At 42.6% G+C, this 19,562-nt stretch overlaps 1 protein-coding gene across 1 annotated transcript; it reads left to right on the top strand.

Moving 5' to 3' along the window:
- The first annotated feature begins 1,715 nt into the window (after positions 1–1,715).
- Positions 1,716–18,854, top strand: Cldn18 (claudin 18). Its single transcript, XM_027934038.3, has 5 exons — positions 1,716–1,935; positions 11,887–12,051; positions 13,134–13,251; positions 17,105–17,215; positions 18,683–18,854. The coding sequence occupies exons 1-5, from the start codon at positions 1,716–1,718 to the stop codon at positions 18,852–18,854; spliced, it is 786 nt and encodes a 261-aa protein (XP_027789839.1).
- Positions 18,855–19,562: the final 708 nt, after the last annotated feature.

Below are 19,562 nucleotides of genomic sequence, written 5' to 3'. Positions count from 1 at the left end.
TTCCAACAACACTTAACCAATTTAACTGGTCAATCCCTGTCCACCAGCAGAAACCAGTGTCATTTCTGACTGCCCCTTCCCTGCCATTTAGCATTTTGTAGCTCAGCTCAGGGAACATACAGACATTAGCACAGTTTCACTTTAAGTCATATAACTCTTCCTTGTGCCCTTATTTGGGGGTCTTCTGACTCATGCTTCATTCTCTTCCAACACTGATCACAGGTAAGGTGTGCAGTCGAGGGTAGTGTTGCCTCCATTCATATTATTTGCCTTCTCTGTTTGCTGGGAATAAAGTCATGAAAGCAATGGCTGGGTGCACCCAAGATAACATTGAAATGTCCAGACAAAAGGGCTCATTTCCTGGAGAATCTGTCATGGTTAGAGATTGAGGGAAGGGGGCATGTATGTGTGCATGTATTTCAGGGCCTTGAAATCCAGATTTGCAGAGATCTAATTAAAATGTCTCTGAATTCAGAGACCAGACATACATGACCCTCAGGAAGCAGCCAGTTGATCAATTCTCTTAAGAGAATTGTGTTGTAGAGACAGAACCTAACACCTGATCTCTTCAGCCACGTGCTCTTTACTGGGATTTTACAGTTTCTATTATTTGGACCACTAAAGTGGAAGCCTTTCTACAAATGTAAAAGACAGTGTATGAGATCTGAAAGTGTTCTCCATTAGTCCCCAGTTACATATGAAGAACCTGACCTATAAGGACTAGACCACCAGCACACCAGGCGCAAGTGACATTGCCAAGAGTAGATCTTAAGTCTCTCAGTGACCAGGTCAGGGTCCTTAGCCCGATCATCCTTGGCCCCTCCTTGGACCTTCATAGCACCTTCTCTGTCCCTTTCTTGACCCTCACCTGATTCTTGTGACATGAGTGACAGAACAAGATGGAGGTCAAGGTATTCCTGGCTTCTCATTTCAGTTCCAGTACCTGTGGAGAGAGCATATCTCTAGGCCCTGGTTTCCTGTTCTCACAAGTAGAGATAACTTTGCCTGCCCCTCTCCACTGCTCATAAAAACAGAGGAGAGCTAGACTGGAAGTCAAAGTGGGAACCCCACCTTGGCCATCCTTCAAGCATCTGTGCATCAAGGCACTTGGACACATTCCTTAGCCTACTTTCACTTCATTTACTCATTTAAAGAACATATGGGAATAATAACACTTGGCCTGCCCATTTCTGTAAGATCAAAATGGAAAGGTGTAAGTGAAGGGTAATATAGGAGTGGCCAAGCTCTGGTTTAAGATGGAGCTAGGTGGGAGCTTCCTAGGTCCTTTTTATTTTAAATGAGGTCAGACAGAGTGGTCTCAAGTGATGCTCTCAGTGGTAGTGGGCACGTCAGTGTTTTCCATAGATGGTGGCCTGTTTGGGGTTAAGCCAGAGCTGGGGTTGGGGAGGCTGGTACCACCTAGAGGAGGGAGTCCTGTCCACTCAGCCCACCCAGTACTCGAATCCACTGGGGCTGTGTGGCTCAGCCAGACAAGTGCCTCTTGGGGCTGCTTCCCTAACAAATGAAAAAATAATGCCCTTGAATGAGGAGTGAAACTGAACTATCTAAGGAAAACAGAGTGAGCAAACACTGAGAGCCAAGGGAAACCATCTGATTAGCAGAGGTCCCCTCCGGCGCAGGTCGGTGCACAGCTTGGGCAGCAGGAGGGTGGCAGCTTCTCCCTGGTGGCACCACAGGGCGAGCGTGCTGAGGCCATGTCCACCACCACGTGCCAAGTGGTGGGGTTCCTCCTGTCCCTCCTGGGTCTGGCGGGCTGCATCGCTGCCACGGGGATGGACATGTGGAGCACCCAGGACCTGTATGACAACCCAGTCACTGCCGTGTTCCAGTATGAAGGACTCTGGAGGAGCTGTGTGAGGCAGAGCTCCGGGTTCACGGAGTGTCGGCCCTATTTCACCATCCTGGGCCTTCCAGGTAGGCACCATGCACCGTGGGCAGGACCCGGCGAGCACAGGCCAAGCAGCTATCCATCCTGGTGCCCAGAATGAGCCACACTCCTGCCTCTGCAGGTGACCCTGGCCACTCTGGCCCAGGAAAAAAAGGTGTAAATAAGAGAAGCTGGCTCTCTGTCAAAGAGAGCAATAGGAAAAATGAGGGAAACCATACCAAGTTGAAGGAATTGCAAGTAAGGAGGCAGGCCACCAGAAGAACAGGTCTATTTTAAGAGCTGGCTGGTGATACCTAGAATAAACTGTTTCTCCAGGAGAAAATAAATTGTTTGCTTCCCTGTGCATGTGACTCACTTCTGCCTGCACAGACATGGGAGTGGGGAAGGAGGATGTTAAGTCTTTTGATAGAGGCATAAAAGTTTATCAAGGGCTAATTTAATTATATTCAATCCAACTAAATTTTTCTTTGAAAAGGTGAAGTCTCTGTAAGTGCCAAAAATATTACCATTGCATTATAATTTCCTTTTTCTGCATTTGAAATTAAGAACATCGGGTATGTTCTTCCTAATAATCAATGTGTCAGAATATAAAATTATAATTATAGTGATGTCAGCATGTAAATATAATTACAAATGTGATATCCTTTCATCCTCAAGGATAGAATAAGTTAAACCTTGTTTCTAATGCAGATAATTATTTCAAATATACGTCATAGCAACTTTGCATTCTGGCTATTATAGGAGGTCTATTTGTATTTATTTTTAAAAAAGCAAATAAAAAAATAATAGGGCAACCTAATCAGTGGATCCAAGTGGTGGCCAAAATATGTGTCTTTGAAACAAATACCCTGTAACCAGGTAGATGGAAATAAATTTGCAAGAAATTGTAAAGAGAATGTGGAGTCCTTGAAATTGAATTGCAAAAAACAATTCAACTAATTAATGTTCATTTTCAGAAAGAAGTAGAAGATAGGTGTCAGACTATAAGAATTGAGTTATTTAGTCCATGTGTGGAAGCCACTCATTGCAGGATCAATAAGATCACTGACACCATGAAAGCAAGTGGGGTAGAACCTGGCCAGAGGCAAGAAAGCTAGAGTCACCAGTGATTGTGCTATATAGTGAGGGGAGAGGTCAGAGGGAGGACATGTAAGACATGGATGGCTACCCCTAATTTTAATTACTAGGTGAAGAAAAAAGATTGACCTCATATTCAAAATTAAAGCATAACATCCCATGATTTCATGCTCAGTGACCTTTTCCCTAGGCCCCACCAAACATTACTAATCTCTCACTTTCTGCGCATCACAATTTCACACATGGAAGCTTCCAGATACTCCCACTCCCATAAATGGCCAAACCTCATTGCCACTACCCTACCTTGCCTTATTCCATGGAGGGAATCCTATCCTTAGTGAGTCCACTCAATCTCTCTCTGCCTCTTGATAATTCTACTCTGTGTGGAACTAGACCCCCTCCCCTCTCCTATTGAAGGCCAACCCTCCACTGGCTCTGTAGGCCCCATACCACGCCACCTGGAAGCATGCCCTGTTGATGGGCCTCTTTCCTTCTCCCTTCCTTCTTTCTCCCTTCTATCTTATGCTCTATCCTCCCTTTCTGGAAAATATACTCTTGATTCTGATCATTGTCAAGTTCTATGTCCCTCCTGGGTCACTGACAACCAGATTCAAAGACTAAAATTTTCCATCACTTCTCACTCATCACCTTTCTCAATCTGTCCTTCATCTCTTTAAAGCATTTGCTCCTTTGACTATGGCTCAAGGTTGGGGGAATCTTCAGTCACCAACTCTCAGTCTCAGTTCTCACCTCCTCACACATTTGAAAGTCCAAGCACCTTTCATGATTCTTGGTTCCCAGATTAACTGGGTACAGACATGACATCCTAAAACCAGTGCCATCCCACTTCCTTCACCTACCTTCCCTGACTTCTCTTCCTAGACCCACTGATTCCACTCCCCAAAAATGCCCTGCTTCACCACCGCAACTGCCCTCTCCACCAATCTTTCCTGAAGTCTTCTCACATTCTCAAATTAAATAGAATCTCACAAACCAGAGAAAAACCAGAGCACTCTTACAGGATTGAGCATATGCACTCCTCATGCCTTTGCTCACTAATCTAAGAGGCATTTATTGCCTACCTGCAGAATAAACACGACCCCAAACCAGCCCTGTCAGCACCTATAAACACTAGTCGAGAAGACAGGCATGAGCATGTCTTAAAAGTATATCAAAGCAAAGACAATACCTGTTATAATGTATGGAGCACCAGGAAGAAAAGGTTAACCATAGGAAGTGTCAGGAGGGGAATGTCAGGATGGCCTCACTAAGGGGGTTCTGCTCAAGTATGAACCTTAGCTACTAACTTGGTTATTGTACATTTGTCTCTTCAGCTTCTGCATTACAGGGTCTGTTAGCTAGACAAGAATTCTTTCCCCAATTCCCAGCATAGGGCTGAATGGATGAGTATTCAGCAAATGGTTGTTACACTAAGTTGAACTAAATAATAAGAGTAGTTTATTTTAACTAATAAACTACTATGTGAACTAATAACAGGTAGAGAGTTTCCCCCAAAACAGGACTTTGTACTATAGTTTTTGCAACTATGGTTCCATATACAGAAAGGAACTTGTTCCTCCTCCTGCCTAAAACAAATTCATTATTAGTTCAATCATATATTCAACAAATATCTTTGGCACACCTACTACATTACAGGAACTAGAATGTCAGGGACTTCATTAATCAGAGTAGTTAAGGTCAGCTACTGCAACAAACCTAAATATCTCAGTGGCTTAACACACACACAAAAGTTTACTTCCTGCCACAAGTTCATTATGGGAAGAGCAACCTCCTGGTAGCTATACTATTCAAAGAAGGTGGAGCAAGACCAGAAAGTCCTGAAGGGGGCACAACTGCTCCTAATCACCTTGGCCTGCAAATGACACCCAAACACAGTACATTGTCCAGAACTGGCCTTGTGGCCCTGCAAGTTGGGAGACATAGCAGCATACAGCTATTTGGTGCACATCAACTGCCTATGCCACAGGGACTCTTTGAACACTAACTGCCTAGGCTGAACTTTATCCACCAGGCTAATTTCAGTTCTGCAAGAACTTCCTTGAACATCAAATGATCACCACCAATGACAGTGCAAAACAGGACATGCATTAATTTATATTAATTTTTCAGACAAATACTGTTGAATTCTGCTATGTGTAAAATATCATCTGATACAATATACTATGTGTGAATGTCAGACATTTTGATGGGTGTGGCCTGAAATAAGGAAGAAGGTAGGGTCTGAGATGAGTTTCTGTATTATAAAAATTCCCCAGCTCTTAATATCAAATGAATGTAAATACAGTCATAGAAAAAAAGCACAATTTTTCTAAAAAAAAAATAAGGAAGGAAAAGAAGGAATATTTGGTAATACAAGGTACTTTTATTAGATGTCAGGCCAAAGAACTTACAAAGAAGAGACACAGTTGCTCCCCAAGGAGTCTTGAAATGTTTCAAATCCACAATGGGAGATAATCTGGGCTCTTTTAGAAGAAATTTAGGACACAGTGAGCTAAGAGGAAGGACTTCCCTAATTGTATTTTGAGGACAGCAAACATGAATGTAAGGTCCTGCCACTATACATGTAGGGGCTCTTGGAAGCTGTTGGTCTTCTATCAGTTAGTGTGTGACCAGAGTATCTTGGGTGCCTGTCTTGCATCTCCTACAACACCTAGCATGGGGCACAACAGGTGACAGGGCTGGGGTGGGGAAGATGGGTGCTGCTCTACATCCTACCTCCTGGTTGTACTGTGAAAAGTTTGGCTAGAATGGGTCATTAGAACGGGGAACGATTCCCAGCAGCCACTTAGAGGAGAAACACTTCTAGGGACTGAGTTTGTATAAGTTGTGGCTAACACTGCGTCACCATCAGCTGGCTCCCCTGCTCATCGCCAGCCAGATCTTGTAGCTGATTATCCTGATCCCCTCCTGGTGCCACTAGTCCAGCCTTCTTCTTCCTCCTGTTCTCAAACTTCTTCCCCTCTCAATCACCACAATCCCACACCCATAACTGTCTCAAATACTCAGCCTGATTTTATCACCATGTGAGAGGATTGGGTTTGTGTATAGTCATTAAAAGGCAAAGGCAAGAGTTGGAGTCATGGCTCAGTGGTAGAGCACTTGCCTAGCATGTGTGAGGCAATGGGTTCGATTCTAAGCACCACATAAAAATAAATAAATAAATAAAGGTCATGTGTACACCTACAACTAAAAAAAAAAAAAGGCAAAGGCAAGAGGTTTGGCAAGGAACATGTTCTTGGATACTTATCAAGCCTGGCTGAAGTGGCATCTGATCATCACAACATCTTAAAGCAAGACATATCTTCATTCCACTCCGGAGTTAAGGAAGCAGACCTTGGTGGGGTCAAATGGCTTGCCTAATGACATTCATGTGGCATCACATTATTCTACAGGTTTTCATGAGACATGAAGGACTTCCCTGTGGGTTCCTTGGGATCTCTGGAAAGTCTAAGCTTTTCCACCTTCTTCTGAAGGGCCAATTCTCTGGGGTCAGCCTCTGACTCCCCTCTTTGTTCTCCTCCCACCAGCCCTCCCTGCCTTTACTCTGAGGCCAAGCTGCCTGGAAATGTGGGTCTTCTCCCTGCCCCACCAAGGCCCCAGCCCAGACCTCTGGCTCCCAGTGAATGGCTACCTCATCAACCCCAACCTCCGCCAGCTCAGTGGGGCCAGCCCTGGAACTCATTCCTCTCAAATTCCCACTATGACCCCTTCTTTTTTCCTACATTATTCCTTGAAATCTAATATTATCAAACAACTAAATGAAAGTCTCTAAGAGTGAGGTCAAACATTACGATTTCTTTAAAGTTTCTCCCAAGGGATGCTCAGGTGCGGCCAACACTGAGAATCACACCTGAGTGCACCTCACCTGTCAGTCCACTGCTACTTTAGCAGAATGAGATATTTTGCAAGAGAGAGGGAACACTGAGTTCCCTTTTTTCTGTTTACTCTTTTCAGCCTGAATCCTGCCCGCCCTTCAGGTTCGATAACACCTCCTTACTCACTGGGAATGCAGGAGTCACACCTTCATGCAGGGAATCAGGCTCCAGAGCCAGTTAACTCCCTTGTTATCAGCTGATAAGACCAGGCCTCTTGATCAGAATATCAAATAAGAGACAGAATGCTGAAAAGGGAACCCTACCTGTTTCGGGGCAGTTTCTCTGTTTATCTATTAACGGAGAAAAATTTGAATCCCAGGTGGCAGAATCTTCCAGCTGGTAGGGAACTTCAAAGCACTATGCTGCAGCTCTCCAGGATCATTACTATTAGGATTAAGGGTCTCTAGCAATGATTAGCAGGGCACATTTCCCCCCACTTCCTGACACCTGTTCCCAGCAGAGTTCCCATTCCTCAAAGAACTCTTCGAGGGCCTTGATTTCCAAAGCAGGTAAGATCTTGGTCCATCTGCCCAAGCACACAAGCACAGACTTCTGGTTCCAACCATGGCCACACAAGTTATAAAGCAATGTTGCATCTTTTCTAACCACAGACTTACAATGGGACAAAAGTAAGCTAGAAAGAGTTTCTAAAAAATGAAAAGGAACTCAGGATCATAGTGGACCTCTGATTCAAAGCAGGATTCGGGGTTCATGAGAAATTTAGAGGTCTAAAGAGAACAGGAAAGCAATGAAGTCTTATGCATACTTGACCAGAAAAGGCAGGACAGCATCTGAGAGTCTGAGACAAATGCTAATCAGAATAAACTAGCCAGGGCTCCAGTCCCAAGGACTCCTGTGGCACACCAGTAGCCAACTCTCCACATTGGCAAAACCACAGTGCTTCACCTCCCACCTACCAGCATCCCCACTAGTTCCTATCCAACAATGTCAGGGAATACCAGATCCCTCGGCCACAGCCACAGCATACCCATGATGTGTCTGGAACAAATGTTAAAATCATGCAATCAATAGAGAGTCCCTTGCTGAGGGTGGGTATAAGTGTAATTTCCCATAAAATGAGAAAGAGATACCTCACTTGGTTAATTATTTTTCGTTTGGCTGGTTACTTGCTTATTTGCTTGCTTTTGGTTGTTTTATTTTAACCAGATACCTTGACAAGTGCTTTTCAAAAGGAATAAATTATTTTTTTCACTGAATAGCTTCAGGCTTAAAAATATTAAAACTAGAACAGATTTTTAAACTTCTAACAGGCTCCTGGGTAGAGTTGAAGTTTGTAAGAGGCCTATGGAAACAAGATGGAGGGATGTCTACATTATTTCTTTTTCCAAGTGTCCAGTTTCATAAGAGTAACATCTAAACACAGGATAGCTCTGAGGCTGTTTCCTGAAGGCAGGGGCTGTGCCACAAATGTCCTCTACATCTCTGTCCTCAATCACAGGGCTGATGTGTAATATAACTGAGTATGTTGAAGAGAACAAGGACCACCCCCTGAGCTATTGTCACCAAGTGGTTCTTTTGGGTTACTCAGCCAAGGTACTCTCAAGGTGAAAAGAATTTTGAGGTTAGTACCTGCAGTAAAAATAAAATCTTCTCAGGTTTTAAAAGGCATGAAGGCAGAAATTATTTCTCATGAAACTTTAGACCCTCTACAGCATCTGGCAAAAGGCATTGCAGAGTATTTGAGCTTTAAAATACTTGATGAATAAATGAATTCATGGATGAGTGTATATTAATTGATAATATGAAGAGTGTGCCAATGTGTGCTGTCTTGAACACACAAAGATATAAATGAATACACAAGTAGAAGATCCATGCTTGTATTTGCAGAAACCACTTCAGCAAATTCTGCACAATCTCCCTCTTTTTTTTCAATATATCTCATTGACTGCCAATTCCTACATCATGACACATTGCTTTGTGATACACGCCTTAGAGTTTATGGCCACACCACTGGCACTGGCTGTTGCCTGAGATGGAAGTCTTCCCAAGGTGATTAGTCAGATGGGAATGCCCTCATCTTGAGCACCACATTTACAAATTATCTCCCAGGATAGGTTATTCCCTGAGATGATTCTGGGAGAATGTCATTTATACATTTTTAGCATTGATTTAGATTACGACGTTTTCTGGTCATGTCTCCAACTTTGGAGAATACATTCTATTAGTTTTGTGATCCCTGTACCAGGACTCTACCTGTTTTTCCAGAGTGAAGTACCTCAGAGTCATGTGCTGTGATGAGAAAGAAAGATTTGGAGACAGCTCTGCAATTTATTTGGAACTCCAGATCAGCCTTTCCCTTGGTGTGTGTCCTTGAACAAGTGACTTCACTTCTGAGTCTCAACTTCTTCAACTATAAAATGGAGTTAATATTATTATCTGCATTACAGGGTTTTTTAAATGTGGATTGAAATTTTTAATGTCTGAAAAGCTCCTAATAGTTTTCAGTCAAATGTAGTAATTTGCTATGACAATGAGGGCAGGACAGGGCCTCCTGTTCAGTTTACAGCATCCTCTGAGTCTTTTGCCTGCAGCAGTGTGGCCAGATCCCCCAGTGTTCCCAAAGAGAAAAATATTATTAAGTATTTCTCTGGATTTTGTTTGTTTGTTTTTTCCATTCCCAAGTTGAATTCTGCCAGGGCATCATTAACTGGGCTCACTGAGGGCAAGAAAGACACCTCCTTTGGGTATACCCAACAGCCCTCTTATTACTACAGTTTTGTAAGGTCTTTAACCATCTGCATTTCTACTGGGTCTGAGTAGTAGTGAGACCTTCACTGGGCTTTTTTCTTCTTTTTAAAAAACGCCTTCCTAGAACACTACTTGCCAAGATATTAAAAGTTATCTCCAAGAGGTGAGATAAAGAGGTTTTAGGTTTTATCCCAGTTTATGGTTTTCTATAGATTTTGCGATTTTTATAATGACCATTTACTGCTTATGTAATTGGGGGGAAAATCAGCTATTTCAAATAGAAGAAAACCAATTCCTATACCCTTCTCTGACTCCACATTGTGGAATTGGTGCATTTGTGGCTATAAGACTAGACACAAGAACCTATCCCCAAGAGGCTTCAGCAACACTGTGCTCACTGTGACCCTTGAGGGGTACAAACTCTCCATTGAAGATAAGGTCTTATAGGTTAGCATTTCTAAACATTGAGGAAACTATCTTTCACAAGTTAGAACCCCAACATAAATTAGCTTCAACAGATAAGGGTATTTTAAAAAATAATGATACTGTGATAGCTCCTGGATCCCAAGGAAAGAATGTGCTTGGATTTCAGGAATTGCTGGATCCCAGAGCTCAACCATCAGGACTGTACCTACCTCTTGAATTTCATCTGGTTGTCATTATACAACAGCTTTCTCCATCTGATAGAAACTGTGGGTTCCCAGCCCTATGCATTAGTTCTTCAGCCCCTGGAGAGGGACTGACCTGAAGCTTGCTGTCTGTGTCCAAAGTACACACATCATGCATAAGGGTCTCCTCTGTGCAGTTTGAGTCAAATGCCCATGCTGACTTACCTTACTGTGGTCAAGGGACAAGATACTATGTTGTGGCTTGAAAGATCAGGGTCAATAGTACTATTCAAAATGTGTCCTGTGGACCACACTGCTGCACAAGCTGTTTGTTATCCAGCTGAACAATTCTGCTACCAAAACTGAAAATAAACATTTCTAAACTTTTACAATAATTTGACATTTCTGTGACACTCAAGCAAGTAATTTTGTATTTTGCCAAGGGCATCAATTTGTGACAGCACAGAAACTAAAATTTTGAAAAGCACAGATGTAAGTCTTGGCAGCTCCTTCAGAAGTCATATGCTTCAGGGAAGAAAAAGGAGTGCTAGATAAATATCCTGGAGTGCTAGAACAATTGGTGTCCACATCATTGTATATTCACACAGCTCTGTGGTCAACTGAAGCAGACTGACCCAAGTTAGCAGACCTGCCCTCTGGAAGACACTAAGAACTAATTTGTCTTCCTTATAAAATTCATCAGACCTGTAACAGACATGCGTAATGACTGTCGTTCCATACTTTGTCAAAAACTCTGAGACCAGAGGTGGGTCTGCCCTGCTAACTACTGTCATCCCATGCCCACCTGTGGGGATTCACTAAATAAGTGTTGTGATAGCCGCTGCTATTTAAAGGATGCACTAGAAACAATATTGAACATATCTGGAGTGTAGTCACTATGGGAGGATCTAGCAGGATTTACAGCTTTAAAAAAAATTGATTTTTAGAATGGGGACTACTGATAAGCTGTGGTAAACACGTTGAAAGGCCTGGTATTGATATACTGATCTTCTTTACATATATCTGAAACCTACAGCTTACCATGACCTTCATAGTTGTTTTTAGAAATGGACAAAAGTGGCATATATACCCTTGACTTCCCATTTAGTGACCTTGGCTTCATACTATGCTATAAAGTAATAGTGAATTTTTCTCAAGTGGACACAACTATATGACACTTTGAACTCATATGGAAAGACAAGAGAAGAAAGAGATTCTGGTTAAGAGTGAAAGCAATATGGTTTCACTGTAATCTCTACAATAATTTACTACTTTAGACAAATCATTTTCCCTTTCTGGACCTCAAATTATCAAGTTTGAAACTGAAGAAACTGAAGTAGGTAAATTCTAAGGGTCCTCCCAATTCCAACCATCCATAATTTTCTCCTTTGATACACATCTGTGTCCATATCCTTCATCAGTCCACTGTGCTCACTGTGACCCCTGAGGGGTGCAAACTCTCCATTGAAGACAAGGTCTTATGGGTTAGCATTTCAAAACATGTGACATGTTTTGCATTTTTTCCTACAGTTCCACATCTTTGACAATGATGGGGTTCCCAGCTAATGGACATGCTATTCCTCAGAGGTGCTGGTTAGTTGTGGTTGCTGTTTTATAAGCCCAGAGCCTAATCATCTGTGTTGGGGTGGTCTAATTTGTCTACTTGTGTCTCTCCCTTGTCCCACAGCCATGCTGCAGGCAGTGCGAGCCCTAATGATAGTGGGCATAGTACTGGGTGTCATCGGCCTCCTGGTGTCCATCTTTGCCCTGAAGTGCATCCGCATTGGCAACATGGAGGACTCTGCCAAGGCCAAAATGACACTGACCTCCGGAATTGTGTTCATTATCTCAGGTAAACATGAATTCCCAGTCTCAAACACACTTCTGAGAATGTCAAAAGGAAAATCATTGTGGTAGAGAAAATGTGCCTCCTCCCTCCTATGGAACATGGTTCAGACCCTTTGACACTGGGATTCAAGGTCTGAGTGTGGAGGCCTAATTATACTCTACAGAACCATCATGAATGCTAAGATCCCAGCATTAGTCAGCTTTTCATCACTGACACAAATATTGAGGAAAAACAACATATAAGAGGAAAGATTTATTTTCCTCTTGGTTTTAGAGGTTTCAATCCATGCCTGTTCTGCTCTATTGCTTTGAGCTTGAGGTAAAGCAAAACCTGGTGGAAGGTATGGTAGAGCAAAGCTGTTTACACCATAACAGGCTGGAAGCAGAGCGACACAAAGAGAGAGAGGAAGGGCCAAGGACAAGATACACCCTTCCAGGACATGCCCCCAGTAACCACTTCCTCCAACGAGGCCCCACTTCCTGAAGTTTCCACCACCTCCCACTAATGTCTTAAATTATTAATCCATCAGTGGATTAACTTACTGATGTCATCAAAGCCCTCATGGTACCAATCACTTCCCAAATTTGCTGCACTGCTGACTAAACATGCAACATATGAGAGGATCTTCAGATCCAAACCATAACTGTTTCTCTTAGCCGTCACCCCAACCCAAACCTAAGAGGCTCAACCCTAAGGTAGTCACGTGACTAGATTCTTAAAAGGCTTCTTGTTGAGGCTCTAACAAGGGACAAGCTCTTAACATTATCAAGATCAGATCCAAAGCACTTGAACTATTATCCTTGGTTCCAACATGCATGGAATATCTCTTTCTGTGCATGCGCACGCACGCGCGCGCACACACACACACACACACACACACAAACACACATCCTTCCAGATAAGCACCTAGCCCACGGTCTAGCACATAACAGGAATTCAATAATCAATGGTTGGATTGATCATTCTTTTTTAAGAGGAAAACAGTCTGAAGCCTGCTCATCTAAACTCATGTAAGCATAAACTTTCTCAGAAATATTGCATTCTCTTAAAGCTGACTCTGGAGCTTTCTTGTTCTTTGCCCACAGGTGTGTGTGCGATTATTGGCGTGTCCGTGTTTGCCAACATGCTGGTTACTAACTTCTGGATGTCCTCAGCTAGCATGTACGGCACCATGGGTGGGATGGTACAGACTGTTCAGACCAGGTAAATTCCTAATCCACGTCTCCAAATTCCATGGTGAATACTTTTTAAGAATCTGATTAAACACATATGCCTAATGTGACTGTCAGTGCCTGAAATAGCAAAAATTTATCACAGGCAACCATGCCATATCGTAAATCAAGAATAATCTGTAAATTCATAAACTTCGTTTCAGTGAACTATCCTTGGTGATATGACTTGAGGCTGATCTGACATTTGCATTGAAATACAGTGACAGTTTACAGTATTTATCTAACACTCTTACACAGGCCCCATTGTAGTGGCAATGAAATAGGCACTATTAACCCAGGCATGTAAATGAACACCAACTTACATCTACAGTCCATAATGAGAACCTGGCTAGGGACAGGTAAAAGCCTGAATAGAAATGAGCAAGGTAAGAAAAGGGATGTTTCTTCCTTATACAACAGCCTCTTTACCTCATTCATTCATTCATTCATTCATTCTGCAAATGTGTTGGGCACCTATGAGCCAGGAAGTGTTCTCAGTGCTGGAGATACAGACAAGTCCCTACTTTTATGGAGGTCAGAGTCTAGCAGAGGGAATTGAAACCATTCTATAATTTGGGGCCCAAATAAGGGTAGAACTTTAAAAGGACAGAAAAGCAATACCAATACCTATATTCACTTAGCCACTTCAAATGAATATGCTGGATAACAAGAAACAATGGTGAAATCCCAAAGGAGAAGATCTTGTTAGGGGAGAATGATATAAATAGTACATCAAAGTGACCTCCCCTCTCTGCAGTAGATGCACTTGGTATCTCTCCAGCCACACCAACATGAGGTACAGGTAGGGTGTGAGGAGGTGATAAATACACTACTCTCTGGCTCCTTGGAACTCCAATCCCCACCTATGCTTCTGCTTTGCTTTATGAATAAGAAGCTTACGGTTCTTGTAAGCTGCCCTTGTCCTTCTCCATGTTCTTCAAGGTCTCTTGATTGCCAGGATAACTTAGAAATAGGCTAACCAACTCATTCCAGTTCTCCTGGGACTTTCCCAGTTTTAGCCCTAGAATTCCCACCTCCTGGGAAATTCCTCCATCACAGGCAAAACAGAATGTTTGACCATCCTACTTAGAAAAGCCTACCTGCTTGGAGCCACCCACCACTCACTCTGTACCCACAGCAAACACCTGACACCACTGCTCTTTCACTTTGTCTTCTGGGCACCTACCTTGTCCCCTGGGCAGGCCACTTCAGTCCTATAAGTAAGATTGGATTCTGAAAGGCCTTCTGAACTTCTCTCTCCATGGCTGGGCAGCTATCTTTCCCCTTTCTTCTTTCTCCTCACTTTCTCTATCCAGAAGTCACACAAGATCGCCCAGCTGACAAGAAGCATCTTTGCAGCTCATTTGATGGGACTTTGGGTTCAATGCCCCATTTGTATATCCCCTCCTTCACCTGTCCCCCAACTCTGTTGATGCCACATTGCAACACTGGCAGAGCCTAAGCCCTGGAGCAGAACTTCAAACTGCCTACTCTCAAACTGCACAGCACACATTTGGTTTGAGGGCAGCTGCCTTGGAATGAAGAATTCTATCCTACCTCCTTGTCCTACCTAGTGTTGCTGGGGGATGAATGGCAGACCTGTGATGAATGGCATGCAGGTATTTTGTATTAGCCTAACCCTTTCATCTTACAATCTGAATTAATCATCAACTTTTAAAACTCAAAGCATCCCAGGTTAGGATCCTCAAGAACGGATCCTGAGAAGATGCCCGTGCAGTGTTCATGGAGAAAGGGAAGATTGGTTAGGAAGGGAGCGAAGCAAGACAGGAAAGGGGAAGCCAGGCATGAGTCTTAAGGTCAGGCTGGTCCTCACGGAAGCTCTGCAGGGTAGGCACACCTCAGGATGGTCTCCACCCCAGACTAAAGAGCTGGGCTTCCATGCCTCAGTACTGTCCACAAGGGCAAAGTGGCCTCAGGAGCTGACCCAAAACCACAATCCAGGAAGAGCCTCAGGGACCTGCAGGTTAAGGCAAAAGCATGCACAGGCTGGGAAGGGACACACAAAGTGATTGAAGGGGCAAAGCACCATGAGCACCTGGACAGATTTCACAGCACACATGTGCACATTCACGTACATACACCTATTTTTCCAGCTTTCTGTATAAAAAAAAAAAAAAAACTCATATAAGATCTGGCAGCACTGGATCCTCATTCTCAGAGGGCAGCCGTCTCTGCAGCTGAAAGGCCAGTTTCCTTTTTAGTGAGGTATCACATTCTCAGTTTACCTAAGTCCCCAGTACCTCTAAAGGGCATAACTCTTAAGCCATTTATCATCATGGCTATGGGGCTCCCCCCATTAAGAATCAAGAAAATTAAATGTTTTCTTATATCCAACTACTTCACTCATTTAATTCCTCACCTATCCCATGTGAATATTTAAGTTTGCTAACTTTGACAGAGAGTGTCTAAGATGAGGAAAGGAACATTGTTCCCATCACAGAAGAAAATATAGTTTAACAATTAACAATGAGGACTTTGAAGGCAGAGTGACCTGAATTTAAATCCTGACAGTGCCAAGTCCTTCCTGAGTCTTTGGAGGAGTTATTTAACCTCTCTGACCCTCAATCTTCTCTTTGGTAAAATGAGAATGATAAATCCTATTACAGTGAGTCTTATGAGAATTAAATGAGATAGTAGTGAAATATACACTTATCACAATATCAGTAAGGGCTCAATAAATGGTAGCAATTATTGTTAAATCATTAGCATTATGTTGCCATTCAGCCAAATTATAGGGATAGCAAGGACAGGGGCTCTGTCTATGTTAGGGCAGAGAGACCAGGGCTGCCTCCATGAAAGTCAACAAGGTGCCCCCAGGAGAAGACCACAGGTCTGCCATTCATCCCCCAACAACACTAGGTAGGACAAGGAGGTAGAACAGGATTCATTCCAAGGCAGCTGCCCTCAAACCAAATGTCTTTTTCATAGTCCAAAGGAAATTAAATAGGTTGTGTGTAAATTTTCTCCCAGAACTTTTTCAATATCCAAGCTCAGTTTTGCCCTACATGTTACGCTTGCCCACAAGTCTTACATCATTCATCCCCTATATCTCAGCATCAAGGAAATTCTGTGCACATAGCAGGATCTCAACAAATACTTGTTGAACAAAAGAGTAAACAAATGAACAAAAAAAATGAGTAATCACTTTAATCTAGTTCGTTCAGAAGATAATACTACTACTTGCATGGAAGATTGTAAGGTATATTAGTCAGCTTCCCATTACTATAATGAAACACCTGAGATAATCAACTTATGGAGAGAAAAATGTTTATTTTGGTTCATGGCTTTGGAGATTCCAGTCTAAGATCACGTGGAGCCACTGCTTTGGACCTCCAGTGGAGTTGCCAGATAGCAATGTAGGAGAATGTGTGGCAGAGCAAACTGCTCACCCCATGGCCAGGAAGCAAAAAATAAGAAGGGGGCCAGGATCCCATCATCCCCTTCAAGGGCTCTCCCCCAATGACCTAAGGACCTCCCACTAAGCAGTACCTTCTGAAGATTCTACTACCTCTCAATAGCACCATCCTGAAACCAAACCTTTAAAACATGGGCCCTTGGGAGATATTCAACACAAAAACCAAAGCATAAGGATTACCTAGGGTAAGGTAAGATGAATACTTAGTATCCCATAGTGAGAGCTCAAAGAATTAAAATTCCATACCTTTCAAAGTTCTCTTGCCAAACCTCCTAGTCTCTCTTTCCCAGTAGAAAAGGGAGGGGGACCCCCCAAAATGGGGACAGAAAGAATGGGCATGGCCAGGGGCAGTGGGCAGAGCTTGGAGAGTCGAGTCAGCTTCATTCACACTCACCATTTCACCACCTAGGTACACCTTTGGTGCAGCTCTGTTCGTGGGCTGGGTCGCTGGAGGCCTCACGCTAATTGGGGGTGTGATGATGTGTATCGCCTGCCGCGGCCTGACACCGGATGATACCAAGTGAGTCTTCTTTTTCCAATGCAATTAGACACCTCATTTGTTCAGAATCCCTTTTAATGTATAATTTATAGCCAAAATGATTAATCCAGGTACTTAGAAGAACTTTATTGACTGAAAGTTCATTACAACTTTCCCTTCTCCTAAAGAAGAGAACAGAAAGACTTCAATTGGGAAGATTTAGGAATTATATTATTTTAAGGAAAAGAAAAACATCCCTCTAGGTTGCTCCTAGCTCCATTATTCCACAACTCAGTAGTTCTCAGCTGGGAAAGAATTTGTACCACCTCCCAGGATATTTGGCAATATCTAAAGACACTTTACATTTATTTAATTAATTTATTTATTTTAATTAAGTATATATGCAGCAGAGTGCATTTTGATTCATTGTACACAACTGCAGCACAACTTTTCATTTCTATGGTTGTACATGATATAGTGTCACACCATATATGACACTTTACATTTTTGATTGCTGCAACTTTGGTGAGAGGCAGAGGGGAAGTGATAATGATTTCTATACCCTGGTACAGGCCAAGGTAACTATCCTACAATTCACAGGATGGTCCCTCACAACAAAGAAGCATACAGTTCCAAAGTGTCAACAGCACTGCTATTGAGCAATCCTACTCTAAATCCACAAAAGACCTGAAGTTGGTAGAGCTGAATTCTGATGTAGTTCTACTTCTAACCAGTCCTGTGACCTCCAGTGGATCATTTGTCCTCTCTGGACCTCTGTCTTTGTCCATTTGGGCTGTTATAACAAAATGCCACAGAGTGGTTCATTTATAAACAATAAAAATATATTTCTCATGATTCTGCAGGCTGGAAAGCCCAAAATCAAGACACTAGCCAATTTGGTGTCTGGTAGGGCCCAGTCTCCACTTCCAAGATGGTGTCTTTTTGCTGCCTTCTCTGAAGGGAAGGAACACTGACCTCACAGGGCAGAAAGGTAAAAGGCCAAGAGAGACTCCTTCAACCTCAATCCCTTTTTTAAGGCACTAAATCCTCCTGATTTAATCACCTCCCAAAAGGTCCAACCTCTTAATACCATCACAGTGGTAACTGAGTTTCCATGTGAATTTTGGAGGGTACATATTCAGAGCATAGCAGCCTGCATTAACTTATCCATAAAATAAGCAAACTGGAGGAGATGGGTTGCACATATCTTCCAATTCACAAAGTCTATGATTCTTTGTCAGAATAGTGTTCCCCTAGACATTGTTTCTAGTTAATCTTCATTTTAATTAACAGAGAGAACCCATTAGTCACCCACTACTAGCACAGTGAAGCTCTAATATAAAAGCAAGAAATCCTGCCCCTCTGGAAAAGAAAAAAAAACTATTATCACAAAGAACAGGATCACCAAACATCTTAGTTTGCCCCTAATAGGTTAGAGACATCCAGGGTAACAGGGAGTCTGTCCTCCTACAAACATCTGTGATCATGGAACAATTCTTTTTCTTTTAGCTACAAAGCCGTGTCTTATCATGCCTCGGGTCACAATGTTGGCTACAAGTCTGGAGGCTTCAAGGCCAGCACTGGCTTTGGGTCCAACATGAAAAACAAGAAGATATATGATGGGGGTGCCCGCACAGAGGATGAGGGACAATCTCATCCTTCCAAGTATGACTATGTGTAATGCTCCAAGATCCTTTGGAACGGACAGAAGAAACCCTCCCCCAAAACCCACCGCAAAACAAGAAGATTCTACCTTGATTTCTTATTGTTTTTGACTCAGAGTTGAAAGTTAGAAAATCTTGATTTCATCTGTCCTGAAACCAGATGATCTTGACTATATGTCTCTGTCTCTAAATATTCCAACACAAAAAAGTTGAGTTATCATTTGTAAAATAGAGGCTACACAGCTTACACTTTCCACACTTCTTTCAATACAACTTTTTAAATCTGAGGATAGAATGTGGTTTGACTCCCTGACACTGATAATTTAAATAGACTCTTCCTGCTCCTTCTGTTTAATAAACCCATTGACCATTTATTTGCCAGCTTGTCCCCAAGAAAAATTTTGAAAGGAACATAAGAAAGTAGATCCAAAGACATTATTTTCTGCTATTTGATTTTTGCCTTTCCCATTCCCAACTGGCTACTAATAAACATTAATTGGAGAAGAAATGATAGGGAAACACACGTGTGATCTCTCCAGCCCACTCTGAGTTTTCTTACACTGTAACCTTAAAAATTACTAGACCAAAGTGATTTTTACTTGAGGCAACCAAAACTTTCTGCTTCTGTTGGAATCTGCTAATTCCAGCAAGATTATCCAATGGGGTTTCTTCTTCCTATTGCAAGTCATAAATTGTGTCTAGGGGGCTGAGAAAGGACTGTTTTA

The sequence above is a fragment of the Marmota flaviventris genome, chromosome 8 (genome assembly GCF_047511675.1).
Source record: "Marmota flaviventris isolate mMarFla1 chromosome 8, mMarFla1.hap1, whole genome shotgun sequence".
In the NCBI taxonomy this organism is placed as follows: Eukaryota; Metazoa; Chordata; class Mammalia; order Rodentia; family Sciuridae; genus Marmota; species Marmota flaviventris.
This window is presented reverse-complemented; position numbering and strand designations above follow the sequence as displayed.

Coding starts and splice junctions, on each gene's coding strand:
- Cldn18 (XM_027934038.3), top strand. CDS start 1,716: ATGTCCACCACCACGTGCCAAGTGGTGGGGTTCCTCCTGTCCCTCCTG. Junction 1,936..11,886: donor CACCATCCTGGGCCTTCCAG/GTAGGCACCATG, acceptor CTTGTCCCACAG/CCATGCTGCAGGCAGTGCGA. Junction 17,216..18,682: donor CTGACACCGGATGATACCAA/GTGAGTCTTCTT, acceptor TTTTTCTTTTAG/CTACAAAGCCGTGTCTTATC.